We start from the raw sequence: 21,038 nt of genomic DNA, 5'->3' as shown, positions 1-21,038 counted from the left end.
GCATCCCCTACCACCCCTTGCTCCCACTGCATCCCCTACCCCCCCTTGCTCCCACTGCATCCCCTACCCCCCCTTACTCCCACTGCATCCCCTACCCCCCTTGCTCCCACTGCATCCCCTACCCCCCTTGCTCCCACTGCATCCCCTACCCCCCTTGCTCCCACTGCATCCCCTACCCCCTGCTCCCACTGCATCCCCTATCACCCCTAACCCCATGCTCCAATTTCATCCCCTAACGCCCTACCGCCCTGCTCCCACTGCATCCCCTACCCCCTGCTCCCACTGCATCCCCTACCCCCTGCTCCCACTGCATCCCTTACCCCCTGCTCCCACTGCAGCTCCTGCCCCGTGCGCAATGGTAGGGTTTCGCTTTTGGTAGTGGCTAGTGGGCTACCCAACTGCTCCCACTGCAGCTCCTATTACCCTTTGCACCCACTACATCCTGTCCCTCCTCTGCACCCACTACAGCCTCTATTCCCCCCTGTACCCTCTGCAGACCCTTCCACTCACACCCTTTACAGCCCCTTCCTTTCGCACCCTCCGCAGTCCCTGGCATTGCACTGACATTCAACATCTCCATGCTCTGCATGTCGACGCTGAACGCTTGTCATAGAGAAGCACATATATATATATATATATATATATATATATATATATCGATTTTCGCTATATATATGTGCACAGAGGGCCCCCTGCTACCTGTACGATGAAGAGGGGGCCCAGCAGCACACTCTGTCCTCCTTTCCAGCTGCTCTCTGTTTAACTTTCCTGCACCCGGCGGCTGCCAGAGCGTTGGGTTACTATGGCAACGCTCCGCACAGCACGCAGGCCTGTCTCGTGAGATTTAGTCAGAGAGGAGCTGGAAAGGAAGACAGTGTGTGCTGCTGGGCCCCCTCTTCAACGTACCGCGGCTGGCTCCCTCCACCATGCCACTGGATCAACAGGAAATGCGATCTCCCCCCTCCCTGGCACGGTAAGAACCAGGGAGGGGGGAATAAAATTGAAATATACACAAATAAATAAATAAAATAATACTCCCCTTCCCCCCTATTTTACACACACACTGAATCCTTACAAGCACACTCTGCACTACACACACACTACATTCACTAACACACTATGCACTACATTCACTAAACACACTCTGCACTACACATACACTACATTCACTAAACACACTCTGCACTCACTACAAACACTACATTTACTAAACACACTCTGCACTACACACACTACATTCACTAAACACACTTTGCGCTACAGACACACACTACATTCACTATACACATTTTGCTCTACACACACACACACACACACACACACTACATTCACTATACACATTTTGCACTACACACACACTACATTCACTAAACACACTCTGCACTACATTCACTATACACTCTCTGCACTCACTACAAACACTACATTCACTAAACACCCTCTGCACTACACACACTACATTCACTAAACACACTACATTCACTAAACACACTTTGCACTACACACACACACACACACACACACTACATTCACTATACACATGTTTCACTCACTACAAACACACTACATTCACTACAAACACACTACATTCACTACAAAAACACACACTCTGCATTCACTATACACACACCTGCATTCACTACACACACACTCTGCATCTAATGCATGCATACAAACATTACATACATTACACAAAACGTACAAACTGCATCCACTATACACACTGTATCCATGACACACATACCGCATCCACTATACACATTCTACATCCACTATACACACTGCATCCATGACACACATACCGCATCCACTATACACACACACACACTTCATCCTTGTGGGCGGACTCGGGGCTGGCCCCGGGGGCCCAGATCTTGAGCTGTGTCAGGGGCCCTAAAATTTCTGATGGCAGCCCTGCACACAAGCAAACTACAAGCTCACCGACACACACAAGCACACTACTAGCTCACTGATACACACAGCACATTACAAGCTCACTGACAAATACAAGAACACTACTAGCTCACTGACACACATGCACGCTTATTACAGGCAAGCTCACTGACACACACAAGCTTACTACAAGCTCAGTGACACACACAAGCTCCCTGATCCATACACAAGCTCTCTGACCTATACAAGCTCACAATAGACAAGCTTACTACAAGCCAGTTTACTAACACACAAGCTCACTGCACACAAGCTCAGGGACACACACACACAAGCTCCCTGATCCATACACAAGCTCACTACAGACCAATTTACTGACACACATACACGCTTACTACAAGCTCACTGACACACACAAGCACACTACAAGCTCACTGACACACACAAGCACACTACTAGCTCACTGACACACACAAGCACACTACTAGCTCACTGATACACACAAGCACACTACTAGCTCACTGATACACACAAGCACACTACTATCTCACTGATACACACAAGCACACTACAAGCTCGCTGACAAATACAAGCACACTACTAGCTCACTGACACACACAGTGTGTGTAGGGGTATTAAGGATTAGGGGTAGGGGCATTAATGACATGGGGTAGGGGTATTTAGGGGTAGGGGGATTAAGGGCTATAAATGCCCCAAGTCCTTCACTTACCTTTAGTGAGATGGGCTTTCCAAGGGTTCTTCAATAGCTCAGTAGAGCGGCGACCGGTCCAAGATGGCTGCCGCATTTCTCGCCGCTCAGCACAGAAGTGTTCCTCCTCCCTGCTGCAGGTAGCTGCTACCTCTGCTACCTCAGCCTCTAGCAGCCACCTAGGTAATTGTCTGCCCAGCTCCCAAACAAAAACTGAGAGGAGGGAAGAATAAATGTGTGTCAGGTGCTGCACTGCTGGCCCCAAGTGCAGCGCCCACCGGGAAATTCCTCGGTATCCCTGTGGGCCAGTCCGGCCCTCATCATAACCATCACCAAAGTTTTGTGAATAGCCGTCTGTTTCTCCAAACAAACCATTCACACATTTCAAACTGCATATTATTTTTTTTTTTTTCATTTTTCATCTTTAATGCAGACTCTGAACTGGAAGCACTTTCACAGTTAGTGCTTTCTATTTTACACTTGTATGCAGCCACAAGCTTGACTTTAACATATTCCAATGTCCATTCATTATTTGGGCATGCATTAGGTCCTCTAACAAGTGTTTCAAAACTTTCAGGTAAACCACTGTTTGTGTGGAACCATGTCGACTACCTTGCTGGACATTGTCCTGACCACAGCCTTGGTGGACTTTCAAACACAGTTCCATCTGCCTTGCATGTCGGGATTGGCTGACACCAGGCTCTATACTCCACTGTCACACATGTTTTGGGGATGGCTTCTGCTTATTCACTCCGCTGCTGTGATTATGTTCACTCTTTGAGCACTGCAAGTATTTTGAATTAAACCTAATGTTCAGAGGATCTGCTTTATTATTCTTGTTATTTAATGCACTCTGTGCATTATTTTCCCACCTAATACTATTACAGTGGCCCTGTCGTGAATCTCCATGTCTCCTATCCCTTCAATTCCTCTCTATAGTTACTCATTCAGACATGGGTCTCTGCTTTTGTTATTCTTTAAAAAAAAAAAAAAAAATAGTTCAGTACTTTCTACATGTTTAGCAGTAGCATGTATTATTATCAGCTGTTTTCCTGCTGGAATGAGTTTAACTGCCTGCATTTATCATCTTGCACTGAGAAAATAAAGAATTAAAAAAAAAATGTGAAGGCTAGATGACTGGGTCAGAGCATCACCAAAATGGCAAGTCTTTCGGGGTGTTCCCAGTATGCAGTGGGTAGTACATACCAAAAGTGGTGCAAATAAGGCCAACCAGCCAACCAGTGTCAGGATCATCAGTGCCCAAGGCTCATTGATGCACATTGGGAGTGAAAGCAAGCAAGTCTGGTCCGATGACACAGAAGAGCTACTGTAGCTCAAATTGGTGATAAACACACACAGTGCATCGCAACCACAGACCTGTCTGAGTGCCCATGTTAACGTCTGTCCACCACCGAAAGTGCCTTCAATGGTGACGTGAGTGACAGAAATAGACTATGGATCAATGGAACAATAGAAGAAGGTTACCTGGTCTGATGAATCACTTTTTTAAGGTGGATAGCCAGGTGTGTGCTTCATTTACCTGGGAAAGAAATGGCAGTAGGATGCACTATGGGAAGAAGGCAGATCAGTGGAGTAATGACATATGCCCTGGGTAATAGTTTGCTGGGAAACTTTGGGTCCTGGTGTTCATGTGGATGCTACTTTGACATGTGCCACCAACCTAGAGATTGTTGCAGACCACATACATCCCTTCATGAAAACGGTGTTCCCTGATAGCATTGGCTTCTTTCAGCATGATAATGCACCCTAATGCACTTTAAAAGTTGTTCAGGAATGGTTTGAGAAACACAACAAAGAGTTCACTCTGTTGCCTTGGCCTCAAATCCAATTTGATTTAAACTCAATCCGATAACAATAACAAATCCAATTAATGGAGGACCCACCTCACAACTTGCATGACTTAAAGGATATGCAGCAAATGTCTTGGTGTCAGATACTACAGGGCACGTTCAGAGGTCTTACACATTAGCTGGTTTGCTTTCTAATGATTTTGGCATGTACCTCTAAGCTATCCTGCATTTTCAAAGATACATGCCAATTTTGCAATGTTGGGTCTTTTTTCAATATAACTAACAGAATTTATGCTGTTGGTGATCTCAGTTCCCCCTCAAGGACTAACGACCAGCTTGTTTTTAGATGAACATTTTACTCTTCATGTGGACTACTTATTGTTTGATAACTCCTACTGTGATGTTCTGGTATCATGCAGTGGTCTGTTATCAGATGTAGTAGCTATTGGGCCTTGATTATTATTATTATTATTACCATTTATATATAGTCAACAAATTCCTTAGTGCTTGATATTACGTAATGCTTCTTTTTCCCAGATGTTCTTGTGTGGATATGTTGTGATTAACCTGCAACTGTACATACAACTTGGATGGTTCTTTGGTAAACAGGGCACTTGTTCTATTAGCATCTGCTTCTCTGGTGTATCTGGTCAGTCTGGTTGGCAGTGACGTCAGCATTTGCTTAGCTGTTTCCAGGGCATACCCATCTATTTACTCAGTAGCCAGAATCTACCCTTGATTTTTCTACCTCTGTGGCCTGAGGCCATGGGATGACTAGCAAGGGGATCAATTGTACCCCATGCCACTAGCACCCAAGGTTTAAGGGCTGCAGATTCACACTATTCTTATTCGTATTGTTATGTGAATTAATATAGGAGGTGCATTGGGATGTCTGTTGGCACAGAACTGCAGGGAGTGAGGCAGCAGGATGAATTTGCGCATGGCTTTTGTCTCAATGTTCTCCATGTCTGCACTGGGCTACCAGATTGTTCTCCATGTCCACCGGGCTACCAGATTGTGATGAATCTGTTTGATATCCCTGGAAGTGTTTTGGGGCATGGAAAATGTAGCTCTGGCATATTGTGTGCAGATCATTCTGTTGGAGGTTGCAGGGATATATGACCTCACAACTCCAGCAGCGTCTATCGAACCAACATTTTACATGCTCTGCATGAGTAAAATCAGCCATACATGAGTAGAAGCATCTGCATGAGTAGAAGCATCCATGCAGTGCTTTGGGGGGATAGTGCACAAGAAACAACCATTCAGTTGTACTAGCCTCCCATCCCAAAACATACCAGCCCTCCCCTGAACATAAGCCAGACAACTGATGGAGCATGCTTTAACATATGACCTATTTCCAGACCTTACAATGAAAATGAAAATAAACCAGACAAAGTTACCCACTTGTAACTGCAGGAAATCATTTCACGCGATGTAGTTCTCCTTTTACTTGCCTCTCTCTAGTTTTTTAAAGGAAATCTTTGCAAAGTGTCAAGTTCTCTCCAGACTTTTGTATCTTTTACGCCGTAAAAACTCATCTGGAAGATTTTTTCAATACTGGATTTATATGTAAACAAGTCTGGCGGTATGGATTACTTTAAATTTATTTTGAAACAAGGCACAAAGTATCAGGCTGTGTTGGGTTACAGTTCTTTATCTTTGCTTGCTGCTGTAAGTGAGACTTCCTTCAGTACCATAGTATATAAATGTCCATGTAACAGCTATAATTACATGTATGGCTTAGTTTTCTTACTGGTTCCAGCCTTGATACTCTTCATGCTTGGCTATATCCTCAGTATTCACATGTGGCAGCAATTCACATCTTGCTGCAACGAAGAAGGGCACTGCTGCTTGAATGGGAAAGTACAAAATTACCTATGGAAGTTTCTGAAAGTGACATTTGCATCAGCATTGGCCCCTCTGACCTGGATAGCCTTGGCTCTGCTGAAAGGTACTTTTTATGAGTGCATAGTCTCTGGCCTTAATTGGAACTACTTGAAACAACGATTTTGTGAGAACAAAACAGGGTGTCTGAAGATATTGCCTCAGCTGCCCTGTATTTCGTCATCATCATCATCTACATCATTATTATCCACATTGAACCTTACGAAGAGTAACATAGAAAATATCCAAAGTAACCTACGTGCAGAATCTCAGGTAATGGTCTGTTCACAGTTTAATTAATGTAACCATGAAGTCAACTTAGTGCTTTTTGTAATTCACAATTTGTTAAATTGATTTAGTTTCTTTAGATAGTTTCCTGAAACCATAGGCGATTACTTCCTAAATGACTGTTGCCTTTGTAGAGTGGATAGATGTATTCACTAATGTATATCATTTATCATTCTTAGTAGAGTGTTATTAAAATAAATTAAAAAAAACAGATTCAATGTGCAATACTCCTCAAACTCTTTAGATTACTGTTTAGCATATTACTTAGTTAAGTCAAAAAGCAGAAGGTACCGTATATACTCGAGTATAAGCCGAGTTTTTCAGCACATTTTTTGTGCTGAAAAACCCCAACTCGGCTTATACTCGAGTCAGTGTCTGTATTATGGCAACTTACATTGCCATAATACAGACTGGGGGCTGTGGGGGCTGTGTGTGGTTACCTACCTTTCCTGAAGCTCCTGTCAGCTCCCTTCTCCTCTGCGCCAGTCCGTTCAGCACCTCTGTCAGCTCCCAGTGTAAGTCTCGCGAGAGCCGCGGGGTCATGGTGCGGCCACGAGACTTACACTGTGAGCTGGCAGAGGGAGCTGCACGGACCGGCGCGGAGGAGGAGGGAGCTGACAGGAGCTGCAGGAGAGGTAAGTAAGAGCTCTGACAGCCCCCCTCCTACTCCCCCCCAGACACTCTGTGTTACTGCAGATATGATACCGGAGAAACTGACGGAAGCCAAGCACAGAGAGATGGACACAGGTTTCTTCAGGAAGGAAGAGATTCTTTATTCGATTCACCGACCGGGGCTCAGAGGGACTAATGTCACCAAAATACAGCAAGATCTGAGCCCAGAACTGACTGTGTAAATGCATGATATAGACATATAGCTCCTCCTATAGTTAACTCTACCCACATATACTCTTTACACAATCAGCTGAACAAAGCCTAACTTCCCTTACCTGTTAGACCACATGGCTCACCCAGAACAATGGAGGAGGGGAAGTGTTTTCAGTTTCTGCATTCCTGCATTTGCTCAATACAGTGTTGATTGTATCTTAGCTACGTGTAACTAACTAACTGATACAACATTTACACATATGCTACATGGCAATCTTGTCCTAGTAAATTTATTTTTACTGAGATTCCACCACATTCCCCCCTTTGATGCTTCTGATATTTCACAATTCCAGATGCATCACTTAACCATAGTTTGCTTACACCTCAGGTTGCCATGAATCAGAACAGACCTCGTAAGCATCTTAGCATCCTTACAAATTCCTTTAGCACTCCTCATTCTGATTCTCTCTGGGCTAAGGGTTCATACTTGCAAACAGCCATTACATGCGCAGCTGGTTTCCTTTCTGTCGTGCTCTCTATGACACTCTGTATGGACCTAATTACCAATGGAACCAAACATGGTAGAAAGAGACACACTATAATCAACATGACTCCTCCTACCAATGTCTTGATCCCTCCAAGCTGCTCGTACCTACTTCCAAACCAACTACTAGAATTGTACCTGTTCCAGGCTTAGGTCGGTACATGCGTCAGTTTAGCCATGTGGCTTGTGAGATCAGCCACTGCCTGCCCTTCATCATCTATGTGCAGACAACAGTTGCTGAGATTGAACTTTCCACATACACCTCCTTCTATTTGCACTGGAAGTGAATGGAGGACTTTATCAACAGCCCAACTGGTTTACCTGGTAAGAAGGCTATGTGCTTTACAGAGGAATCCATAATTGCCTAATGGTAGAATGAGGCTTGAATCCCTGTATTAGAATACAATAACACTTCATGGGCATACAGTTTTGCTGTTAACCAGTTCCCTCACATATTACATCCCTCCTATTGGCAATGAAGCGCGCTAAGGTAGCCAGTGCCACTCATTATCTTCCCAGCTACCTACATTCATGGATGCTAGCTTCTTTTTATGATTCACATCATACACTTTAACTCTCAAGGTCTCTCCTGTTTCAATTGGCAACAAGAAGAAGGATGGTTTGAGCATACCTAATACACATGCCCCTTCCCAGTCCTGTGGCAACTCCGAATAGGCTTTCTTACCACAGATCCAGTACAAATTTGCTGGGGCTCTCCAGGTAGATGTGATGGATAGGTCAAACCACACATCCTTTAAATTGGCGTATCTAGCAAACGGGTTAGATGGTTCTGAGACATTTGAAGCCGACCACCAAGTTGTATTCTTCATATCATCATCATAAGCTTTTTGCCCTAGACAAGTTAATTCTCCTACAGAAGTATTATACATCATTCCTTTCCTTGCTATGCAAACATAACCTATGATGGAGGTCTTTAATCTCCACTCAGATTTACCTCTAACACTCACTTGATAATCAGTTTGAGAAGATATTAACTGTTCAATTGTCTCAGAACCGGAATACATTACCTCCTTTGCTTCCCAGGGCATTGGTCTCCCATGTTAGTACCTCCACACACATAGCAGTTGGTGACATTAAGACTACCATCAATGTTTTCGGCTAGATCTATAAATACGTTTTTAGCGTTATGGGGGATCTTATTTTCTACACTCATCTCTTCATAAAAAGAATGGAAAACCTGATGAGTTTGGGATGCTACGGTATCGGTCTCTATCCCTATAAATAATATTGTCCCAGGATCTAAACCCGTCCCATATATTTGGAACCCAAATAAGTTACCGAACCAAATCTAAAAATTGTTCAGGATTATTTATGAGTATATGGATTGGGTTGCATTCCCTAGACTTACAATATGGCTTTGTAGGCAACTTAGTAACAATCATATCCTTATCTACTGTCTGTCCCCAAGTTGCCCACCCCACACGAGACCAATATGGACAATAATTATAATCCCTATCTGGGCATTTTGAGCTTACGTACTTATTTTTACTACTGGGACAAATATACTTATCGTTAGACCCATACGTTCTCTCCCACTTAAGATCCCCACATACATTCCACGGCTTTCTACCACTTGATATTGCTTTACATGCATCAAATAGCAGAACACCCGAAGAATGTATGGTTTCTAATACAGTTTTATTTATTAAGGTCCCCTGTGGATCTCCATTCCTGAGGGTCAACCAAATTGTACGGGGTTGATACTCCGGATTGAAGCACTTAGGTTCTCCTACTCCTAAATGGCATACACTATATTCTATACCTAGATATATACACCTAGACACATCACCTTTACACTCATATTGTGAATGCCAAATTAGGGTCTGGGAAATATGATTACCTGTCTTAGTAGTCTTAATGCAAACCTCACAGCTAGGAGTGTCGGTACCTCTACCTTCCTGAATATAAAAAGACACAAAAATATACATTATCAAAAGCACTTCTTTCGACGTCTTCATCCTCAGTCTTCGTCCGTGCGATGGCACCTCAGCTTCCAGAATGTAAGGGCTGCAGGGAATGGAGTTCTGCTCGTCTTCACAGGGGTCCCTTCGAGACTTTCCTGGCTTTTAATAACACGTTGGTGAGCGGACAGGCGTTATTATGGCCGTCAAAAACACTCACTTGTAGATCTTTGTTGATGTTCCCTTTTAACAATATTATCTTCGCAAAAAACACTTTTAATCCAACTCGGTCACACGCTTCCACTGGATCTTGCAAGGATTCTCTGGATCTATGGTAGCTTGTCAGGAATCTGCCGCTGTTTTTTTTTTTTTACCCTAGAGTGATGAATCCACGGAGTCACTTCTACAACCTTCACAACTGTTGGGGTAGATAAAAGAACAACATAGGGACCTCTCCACTTGGAACCTAATGGAACAGTGTTCCATTCTTTTATCCACACTTGATCCCCTGGATGGTAAGAATGAACAGGTGGATAAATATTCACAGGTACTTTACACACTTATCCACATAGGTTTGTATATTTTCCTTAGCCCTCTATAATATATGGTACTAACTAAGGCTAACAGGATACGCCCCAAGCTTTAATTCAATGTGTATTGGTGGAATATTGCGAGCAAGTCCTGGAGGATTATTCTCTGTTCATATTCTTGAAATGTCAAATAAGGATTCATCACTCTTAGGGTCTGTATTTTTTATTATAGAGTAGAAGTGCCTTTCTTCTTCCCTTTGCACCGATACTGATATTATGCCTGGTGATCTATTAAACTTCAGAGACGTTGATCCGTTGGGTTTAAAAGTTATCTGGGCTTGAAGCTTTAATAATAGATCTCGTCCTAGAAGCTGAACTGGACACTCCAGCATATACAGGAACTGGTGCTTAACCAAATGGCCTCCTAGAATACAAGTATGACTCCTGAGAATTGGTCTAGCAGCGCTTTTCCCAGTAGCTCCTATAATAATTATAGTCTTCCTGAAGGAGGAGCAACTAGGTTAGTTACCACAGAGTACTCAGCACCAGTGTCAATCATGAAAGAGCTCCTCTTTCCCTCTATTGATACATCGACCATAGGCTGCACTCGACTAAAGGGGGATGGAGCCCAGTCGGTATCAATAGTCTTTCATGACAGTGTCAGCCAGACCGACAAAATCTCTTTCTTCTCTATCCCTTAATCTCTAGGTAGGGGAATAGTATCTACTTCCCTGAACACCTCCTCTGTTACTACTGTCATTCCCTCCAAGACTTTCTCTATAGCCACCTCTGTAACCATCTCGTAACCTTCTCTCTTGTCTTATCTATAACTTGCTTTATATTCCCTCTGTGGGCAGTCACTTTTCCAATATCCTTCCTCTCTACAATACACACAGTGATTCCTACTTCCTCCCTTACTCAGCCTATTCTCAACTCCTCTATTCACCTCCCTGTTCATATACACCTGACTTGCAATTTCCATTAACTGTGATATGGACATTCCTACAAATCCCTTTAACTTTAGCAATTTTCTTTTGATATCACCTTGGGTCTGGCTGACAAATGCTGAGTTGTTCATTCGAGAGCTTTCAGGGGCCTCTGGATTAAAAGGAGTATATAATCTATATTACTCCAGCAATCTCTCATAGAAAGCACTAGGTGACTCGTCTGCTTTCGTAAAGGAATTATGGGTCTTCCAATTAAACAGATCAGTCATGGTGAACGGGACATAAACAAATACAGGGTCTGCCAACTGTAATTGACCATTAATATCAATGTGTGGGGGACCAGGGGTAAGCTGCAGTGGCATTTGTAAATGTCAAAGTTGGAGGGCACCGGTCATTTGTCAGGTTAGGGTGGGACTTAGATAGGGTTGTTTAGTCATAGGTTCCGGTCGGGGAGTGGTGAGGTAGGTGGAAATGGATAAATTAATTTTACTGGTCAGTAACTTGGTTAACAAAATGTTTCGGACAGGGCTAGGAGGAGCCTGACCAGTAACCAAAAATGGTAAAAGTGTATTCCAGCGTCCTATACCATTGACCATTTCATCCAGTTGTATTTCAAAACTAATTTACTGTTACTAAAGGCACACAAGGCTCAGTAATTATAGTGTTATGTCAGTGGTTATGGTGTTTTCAGTGATTATGGTATTATCAGTGGTTATGGTATTATCAGTGGTTATGGTGTTTTCAGTAGTTATGGTGTTTTCAGTGGTTATGGTGTTTTCAGTGGTTATGGTGTTTTCAGTGGTTATGGTGTTTTGTAATTGCTGAGAATTATCTGATTTCAGTGGATTCAGTTACTGTTATTAAGAATTCTCCTCACAATTTTGACTGCTAATAATAAAACTGAATACAAAGAACCAGTTGGGGGGGTAGGTAGGCACAGAAATAGGAGGGGACAGGCATCTGAGAGCCAGAGACAATTAGAGCACAGGGGGACATACCAGCTGCACCAGTTTTTGATAAAGAATTTAGTTGAGGGATGGTCAGATGGGTCAGATTCCATTGAGGATGGACAAACCAGTTTTTTAGTAACCATCTAGTAACACAAACTGTGTTAACAGTCAAAAACTGGTCATTCTCTACTACATAAGGTAGTCCCCAAAATCACACACATTAAAGTTATTTAGCATACATTCTAAAGGATCAACAATCTTTAAATTCCGGCGCTGCCATACTTAGCAACGGAGCGTCTAATTCAAAGAAACACAACAAACACACCTCTAACAGTCACACTCGTTTCCCTGGCAACAGCACCATGTGGCACAGTTACTAGGTCAAACTCATACAACAAAACATACAGGGAATTCCCGTACACACACAGCTGTTACACCAGTCAGTAAATAACTAATACTGTGCCCTTTGGCGAAACTATACAGTCACCGACGCTATAATTCCCTATATCTGAATTACCCGTCTATAACATACCCCAGTAACATCATCTTTACAAACAGTAGTTATAGTACGGTTAGCATAGGTCAAAGTACAATTTAAGGTCACAATACAATTATTAGTGGTTATGGTGTTAGACATGCAATAGACGACAATTATTAGTACTTATATACAGTGTCAGTAAATATACAGGGTTATGGTACCGTGCACTATAATACAGCAACACACTATTAACACTCTCGCTAGACGGCAGAGCTCACGCTATCTAGCAAGATATACACGTTACTAAACAATCTTTATCACATATAAAATTCCCAACTAATCTATTGGCCAGTACCTTGATGGACTACCTAAAACTATCTACATCCGTTTTGGTTAGCCACACTGCCCAGGCACCACATATAGCGAGCTAGAGGACCGAATTTACACAGACGCCTCTTAGTCGATTACTCTATCAAAAATCTAGTGGGTTCCAAATTTACAGGCCTTCCCACTTAGCCAAGATAGGTTGAGAGCTAGCGAACCGAATTTACACAGACGCCGCTTAGTCTCCCGGTCCCTCCGACCTAGCAAACAAAATATACACCCTAGAACGCTAGTCTAGACAAGACACCGGTGTCCGGCTAGGGCTATTTACACCAGAACCCCGCCTGACTAACCAAATCAAACGGTCTTACTAAAGAGCGTTCGATTGAGCGGTGCGCCTTCGCTCCTTCCCTCCGACAGAGGGGGCAGATTCCATACACAATTCAAACCCCTTATGGGCCTACCGCACAATCGGTATACCCCTAGTGGGTCCGCCGTCTAAAACAGCAGTCGTCTTACCTCCTCGTTCCTGAACCTGGGTTCACACTCATCGACGGGGACACCCCAGCACTTACTACGTAGAGGCCGATGATCTCCTGGACAACAGACCAGTGGCGCCGAGACGAAGGGAGGTCCACGCAGAAGTTCAGGGGTGCAGCCGTAGAGAACGTGGGCAAACATAGACCGTCTCACGCCTCTGCCTCTCAGCTACCGTTGAACGATGAGCTTCCCGGCCCAATGCACCAAATGATACCGGAGAAACTGACGGAAGCCAAGCACAGAGAGATGGACACAGGTTTCTTCAGGAAGGAAGAGATTATTTATTCGATTCACCGACCGGGGCTCAGAGGGATTAATGTCACCAAAATACAGCAAGATCTGAGCCCAGAACTGACTGTGTAAATGCATGATATAGACATATAGCTCCTCCTATAGTTAACTCTACCCACATATACTCTTTACACAATCAGCTGAACAAAGCCTAACTTCCCTTACCTGTTAGACCACATGGCTCACCCAGAACAATGGAGGAGGGGAAGTGTTTTCAGTTTCTGCATTCCTGCATTTGCTCAATACAGTGTTGATTGTATCTTAGCTACGTGTAACTAACTAACTGATACAACATTTACACATATGCTACATGGCAATCTTGTCCTAGTAAATTTATTTTTACTGAGATTCCACCACAGATACTCCCTCTAGACACCCTGTGTTACTGCAGATACTCCCTCCAGACACTCTGTGTTACTGCAGATACTCCCTCCAGACACTCTGTGTTACTGCAGATACTCCCCCCCAGACACCCTGTGTTACTGCAGATACTCCCTCCAGACACCCTGTGTTACTGCAGATACTCCCTCCAGACACCCTGTGTTACTGCAGATACTCCCTCCAGACACTCTGTATTACTGCAGATACTCCCCCCAGACACTGACACAGAGCAGAATATGGACTGTTCCTCCAACATAGGGTCACTTGGCAGATATGGATTGACACCTATCCTAAGGATCCCTGATACCCACTGACACAGAGCAGAATAGGGACTGTTCCCCCTACATAGGCTCACTTGGCAGATATGGATTGACACCTATCCTAAGGATCCCTGATACACACTGACACAGAGCAGAATAGGGACTGTTCCCCCTACATAGGGTCAATTGGCAGATATGGATTGACACCTATCCTAAGGATCCCTGATACACACTGACACAGAGCAGAATAGGGACTGTTCCCCCTACATAGGGTCAATTGGCAGATATGGATTGACACCTATCCTAAGGATCCCTGATACACACTGACACAGAGCAGAATAGGGACTGTTCCCCCTACATAGGGTCACTTGGCAGATATGGATTGACACCTATCCTAAGGATCCTTGATACACACTGACACAGAGCAGAATAGGGACTGTTCCCCCTACATAGGGTCACTTGGCAGATATGGATTGACACCTGTCCTCAGGGACCCTGATACACACTGGGGGGGGGGAGCTACTGTCCTCCCCCCGTCCCCACCCCTGCGCAGTGGGTGGGGGCCATAAAATAATGAGGGGTGGGACCTACTGTCCTTCCCCCCGGCCCCCACCCCTGCGCGGTGGGTGGGGGCCATAAATCACAATGTGAGGGGACCTACTGTCCTCCCACCGCCCCCACCCCTGCGCGGTGGGTGGGGGCCATACAAATAATGAGGGGGGGACCTACTGTCCTCCCCCCCTGCGCAGTGGGTGGGGGCCATGAAAATAATGAGGGGGGGACCTACTGTCCTCCCCCCCGGCCCCCACCCCTGAGCGGTGGGTGGGGGCCCTAAAAAAAACAATAAGGTGGGGACCTACTGTGGGGGCCCTAAATAAAAATCCCCCCCCAATCAAAGGTGACTAGGGGTCCCCAAGCCCCTAGTCACCCACCCCCCCCACCCCAAAAGAAGTTACCCCCTACCTACCCACCTCACCCTAAAAAATAGTTATTTGGAATTTTCCCACGCTGTGTAAAATGACAAAGAGAACTCTGATTGGTAGGCTTGGAATCTAAACAATCAGAGTGCTCTGGGTCATTTTACACAGCGTGGGAAAGTTCTTTAGAATTTTCCCACGCTGTGTAAAATGACAAAGAGCACTCTGATTGGCTTAAACCAGCCAATCAGAGTGTTCTTAGCCTAATTGCAGGGCGTGGCAAGGCTTTATAAGCCTTCCCCCGCCCTGCAGAGCTCAGTCTGCGCGGAGCCCTCCATGTGTGAAGATGGATTATTTTTTTTTGCGCTCATTTTTTTTTTTTTAAATTGCGTCGGTTCTTATGGCTTTTTATTTGGCCTTTTTTGGAGCTGAAAAAAGAAGATTTTAGAAAAAAGAAGACGTCAAATGGTAAGTAGAATTTTTATTTACAGGTTAGTTATTTTATTCCTCCCTCACTATTTTTTAGGGTGAGGGGGGTAGGTAGGGGGTAACTTCTTTTGGGGTGGGGGGGGTGGGTGACTAGAGGCTTGGGGACCCATAGTCACCTTTGATTGGGGGGGATTTTTATTTAGGGCCCCCACCCACCACTCAGGGGTGGGGGCTGGGGGCGGACAGTAGGTCCCCCCCTTATTGTTTTTTTAGGGCCCCCACCCACCGCTCAGGGGTGGGGGCCAGGGGGGAGGACAGAAGGTCCCCCCTCATTATTTTTATGGCCCCCACCCACCGCGCAGGGGTGGGGGCCAGGGGGGGAGGACAGTCGGTCCCCCCTCATTATTTTTATGGCCCCCACCCACCACGCAGGGGTGGGGGCCAGGGGGGAGGGGAGGACAGTAGTCCCCCCCTCATTATTTTTATGCCCCCCCCCCACCGCGCAGGGGTGGGGGCCGGGGGGAGGACAGTAGGTCCCTCTCCCTCATTTTCATGTCCCCCACCCACCGCGCAGGGGTGGGGGCCGGGGGGAGGACAGTAGGTCCCTCCCCCTCATTTTCATGTCCCCCACCCACCACGCAGGGGTGGTGGCCAGGGGGAGGACAGTCGGTCCCCCCCATTATTTTTATGGCCCCCACCCACTGCGCAGGGGTGGGGGCTGGGGGGAGAACAGTAGGTCCCCCCCTCATTATTTTCATGGCCCCCACCCACCGCGCAGGGGTGGGGGCCAGGGGGGGGGAGGACAGTAGGTCCCCCGCTCATTATTTTTATGGCCCCACCCACCCTGCACAGGGGTGAGGGTGGAAGGAGGACAGTAGGTCCTCCCCCCATTGTGATTTATGGCCCCCACCCACCGCGCAGGGGTGGGGGCCTGGGGGGGAAGACAGTAGGTCCCCCTCATTATTTTTATGGCCCCCACCCAACGCTTACGGGTGGGGGCGGGGGGGAGAACAGTAGGTCCCCCCAACTCATTGTGATTTATGGTCCCCACCCACCGCGCAGGGGTGGGGGCCGGGGGGAGGACAGTAGGTCCCCCCTCATTATTTTTATGGCCCCCACCCACCACGCAGGGGTGGGGGCGGGGGGAGGACAGTAGGTCCCCCCCCCAGTGTGTATCAGGGTCCCTGAGGACAGGTGTCAATCCATATCTGCCAAGTGACCCTATGTAGGGGGAACAGTCCCTATTCTGCTCTGTGTCAGTGTGTATCAGGGTCTCTGAGGACAGGTGTCAATCCATATCTGCCAAGTGACCCTATGTAGGGGGAACAGTCCCTATTCTGCTCTGTGTCAGTGTGTATCAGGGATCCTTAGGATAGGTGTCAATCCATATCTGCCAAGTGACCCTATGTAGGGGGAACAGTCCCTATTCTGCTCTGTGTCAGAGTGTATCAGGGTCCCTGAGGACACGTGTCAATCCATATCTGCCAAGTGACCCTATGTAGGGGGAACAGCCTCTATTCTGCTCTGTGTCAGTGTGTATCAGGGTCTCTGAGGACAGGTGTCAATCCATATCTGCCAAGTGACCCCATGTAGGGGGGGACAGTCCCTATTCTGCTCTGTGTCAGTGTGTATCAGGGATCCTTAGGATAGGTGTCAATCCATATCTGCCACGTGACCCTATGTAGGGGGAACAGTCCTTATTCTGCTCTGTATCAGTGTGTATCAGGGTCTCTGAGGACAGGTGTCAATCCATATCCATTGTGATTTAGGAATGTTAGGTGATTTATGCCCTTTATGGATTAAAACCAGACTCTGCATCTACTGTGTAATTTTCCATGGGAGTTTTGCCATGGATCCCCCTCCGGCATGCCACAGTCCAGGTGTTAGTCCCCTTGAAACAACTTTTCCATCACTATTGTGGCCAGAAAGAGTCCCTGTGGGTTTTAAAATTCGCCTGCCCATTGAAGTCTATGGTGGTTCGCCCGGTTCGCCAGTTCCTCCGAAAATGTTATGTTCGCGACATCACTAGTCAGGAGCTATTAACAGTTTAATTGATACGCTTTTATGAAGAAGTGGGATTTTAACGATTTTTTTTAAGGAGTGTAGACTGGGTGAGCATCTAACGGAGGAGGGAGTACGGACAGAAGATAGACGTAAGTCTTCAGCAGATCGTAAGGGCCTAGACGGGACATACTTGTGTATAAGGGAGGATAGATAGGTGGGAGCAGAATTATATAGCGATTTGAAAACAAGAACCAGAATTTTAAATTGAGCTCTATATTTTATAGGAAGCAAATGTAGGGACTGACAGAAGGGTGAGGCATGGGAGGTGCGGGCGGACAGGAAGATGAGCCTCGCTGCTGCATTCATTATGGACTGTAACGGCGCAAGTTGGGAGCCAGTAAGACCACTGAGAAGCGGATTACAGTAGTCAAGGCGAGAAAGGACAGTGGAATGGACCAACAACTTAGTCGCATCTGGCTTTTAGTAGGGGCGGATGCGCACAATGTTTTTGAGATGGAAATTACAGGATTTGGCGATAGATTGAACATGAGGCTTGAGGGAGAGGTCTGAGTCAAAAAGAAAACCTAGGCAGCGAGCATGCGTGGCGGGGCTGATGGTAGCACCGTTGACTTGGAGGAAAACAGACACAATAATAACAACACTGGAGGGAGGAAAAAACAGAATTTCAGTTTTGGTCAAGTTTAGTTTAAGGAAGTGGGCAGCCATCCAGTTAGAAATAGCAGAGAGGCAGTCAGAGACACTAGTCAAGAGGGACGGGGAGAGATCAGGAGAGGACAGGTAGATTTGCATGTCATCTGCATAGAAATGATATTGGAAGCCAAAGGAGCTAATGAGTTTACCAAGGGAGGCAGTATAGATGGAGAACAGTAGGGGACCAAGGACAGAACCTTGGGGGACACCAACAGAGAGGAGTTGGGGAGAAGAAGCAGAGCCAGATAAAGAAACACTGAAAGAGCGCTGGGAGAGGTGGGAAGATCAGGAGAGAGCAATATCTTGCAGACCGATATTGCGGAGGATGAGAAGAAGATGTTGATGATCAACAGTGTCAAAAGCCAGAGACAGGTCAGGGAGAATTAGGATAGAGTAGTGACCACGAGATTTTGCAGCAAGTAGATCATTGGATACTTTGGTCAGTGCCGTTTCCACAGAGTGCTTAGCGCGGAAACCAGACTGAAGCGGGTCTAGCAGAGAGTTGGACTCGAGGAAGTCTGTCAATCTCACATACATAATTATTTCAAGGATCTTGGATGCAAAAGGCAGTAGCGAGATAGGACAATAGTTGGATGGGGAATTAGGTTCAAGATTGGGCTTCTTTAGAATTGGGGTTACAGTTGCGTGTTTGAAGGGCGATGGAAATATACAGAGTGCGCATTGCATGGGAGGCTGGGATGGAGTTAATCGCAAGGCAGGGAGGCAGGCTGAGACAGAGGAAATCACGCCCATGACATGCACTTGTGTTTACACACAGTGGGATTGTAGAAAGGTAAGAGACTAGTGCACTTGTGCTTGTATTTACACACAGTGGGATTGTAGAAAGGTAACACACACTACCCCCTCCCACACTGCCCCCCTCACTGTCACCCTCCCCACACACTATATCCCCCCACACTGTTCCCCTCCCAACATATTGTCCCCCTCCCCACACACTGTCACCTTACACACACTCCCCCACATACTCTCCCTACACTGTCCACCTCCCAACATACTGTCACACTGTCAAGATTACGGTTTGATCCAGCACGTAGAACTGTATAGCACTGATGACAAATAAGTAACGTATTACCGGTCCTTAGAATGGCTGGATTTAACGTACATAGAATAGTCAAAATACTAGCCGAGGTCAGGGAACACAGAAAGGTACGCAGCGATGAGGAAAGCCAGGAGTCAGGATACCAGAATATAGAGAAGTCAATAAACAAAGCCAAAGTCAAAAACCAGGTAGAAAACTAATAACAGGAACGCACTCTTGGACAACCACAAGGGAAACCACAACAGGGCACTGAGCAGGATGAGAATTGGGCCAAAATACCCCTCCTTTAGTTCTGATAGGCTGTAACCGGCCTTTGACCCCAAAGTCAGTTACCAGGCTTCATTTGCATAATTGCTGCTCAGCATTAACCCTTCTGTGGATTAGGTTGCTGCTCGGCACAACTTTTCCTGTGTGGACAGTAAATGTCATTAACCACATTTCTATAAGCAGATGAATACGGGACATTACCACCCACCTGAAGAACGCCCACCGGGCGGGCAGGACCAGGCTTGAGAGGAAATTTGGCGTGAAAAGCACGGATCTTACGGCCCGCATGCAGGTCAGGAGCCGAAACCCAAGAACGATCAGCAGGACCGTAACCTTTCCAAACAACCAAGTACTGTAAAGTGCCCCGAGAAAACCTAGAATCCACGATAGAAGATACTTCATACTCCTCCTGACCACCCACCACCACCGGAAGGGGAGGAACACAAGGAACAGTATATCTATTGCAGACAAGAGGTTTGAGTAAGGACACATGAAACATGTTGGGAATCCCTAAAGATGCAGGGAGAGTCAGAGAGTAAGACACTGGATTGATCCTACGAAGCACTCTATAGGGACCAAGCAATCTGGGGGCAAACTTCATGCTAGGGACCTTAAGCTTGATGTTGCGAGATGACAACCAAACCCGGTCCCCCACTTGGTACACCGGGTTGGCACTCCTACGCTTATCAGCAAAATGTTTGAAGCATTCAGCAGCAGCCCCTAGAGCAGTTTAAACCTTAACCCAGGTATCCAGAGCAGGAATGGCAGTATCAGAAAATACCGCAGGGAGAACCGTAGGATGCCTACCATTATTGACAAAAAATGGACTGTGCCCAGAGGAGTCATGAACAGCATTGTTTCTAGCAAACTCGGCCCACGGGAGTAGTTCGGACCAATTGTCCTGTGTGCTATTAATAAAACAACGCAAATAAACTTCTAATGACTGGTTAGCCCTCTCAGCTGTATCATTGGTCTGTGGATGGTAGGAGGAGGAGAAGGAGAGATCAATCCCCAATTGTTTACTGAACGCCCTCCAGAACCTGAACACAAACTGAGAGCCCCTATCAGACACA

The 21,038-nt window shown here is 46.0% G+C and overlaps 1 protein-coding gene across 1 annotated transcript in view; it reads left to right on the top strand.

Moving 5' to 3' along the window:
- The first annotated feature begins 5,981 nt into the window (after nucleotides 1-5,981).
- LOC134585812 (calcium homeostasis modulator protein 6-like) overlaps nucleotides 5,982-21,038 on the top strand; it is a 43,516-nt gene continuing 28,459 nt past the window's right edge. Inside the window, exon 1 of the mRNA XM_063441281.1 lies at nucleotides 5,982-6,570. Coding sequence (XP_063297351.1) covers nucleotides 6,001-6,570 — 570 coding nt within the window. The 5' untranslated portion in view covers nucleotides 5,982-6,000. The remainder of the gene's footprint in view (nucleotides 6,571-21,038) is intronic.

The sequence above is a fragment of the Pelobates fuscus genome, chromosome 2 (assembly GCF_036172605.1).
Source record: "Pelobates fuscus isolate aPelFus1 chromosome 2, aPelFus1.pri, whole genome shotgun sequence".
NCBI lineage: Eukaryota > Metazoa > Chordata > Amphibia > Anura > Pelobatidae > Pelobates > Pelobates fuscus.
Note: the sequence above shows the minus strand (reverse complement) of the source record. Positions and strands in the feature narration are given on the sequence as shown.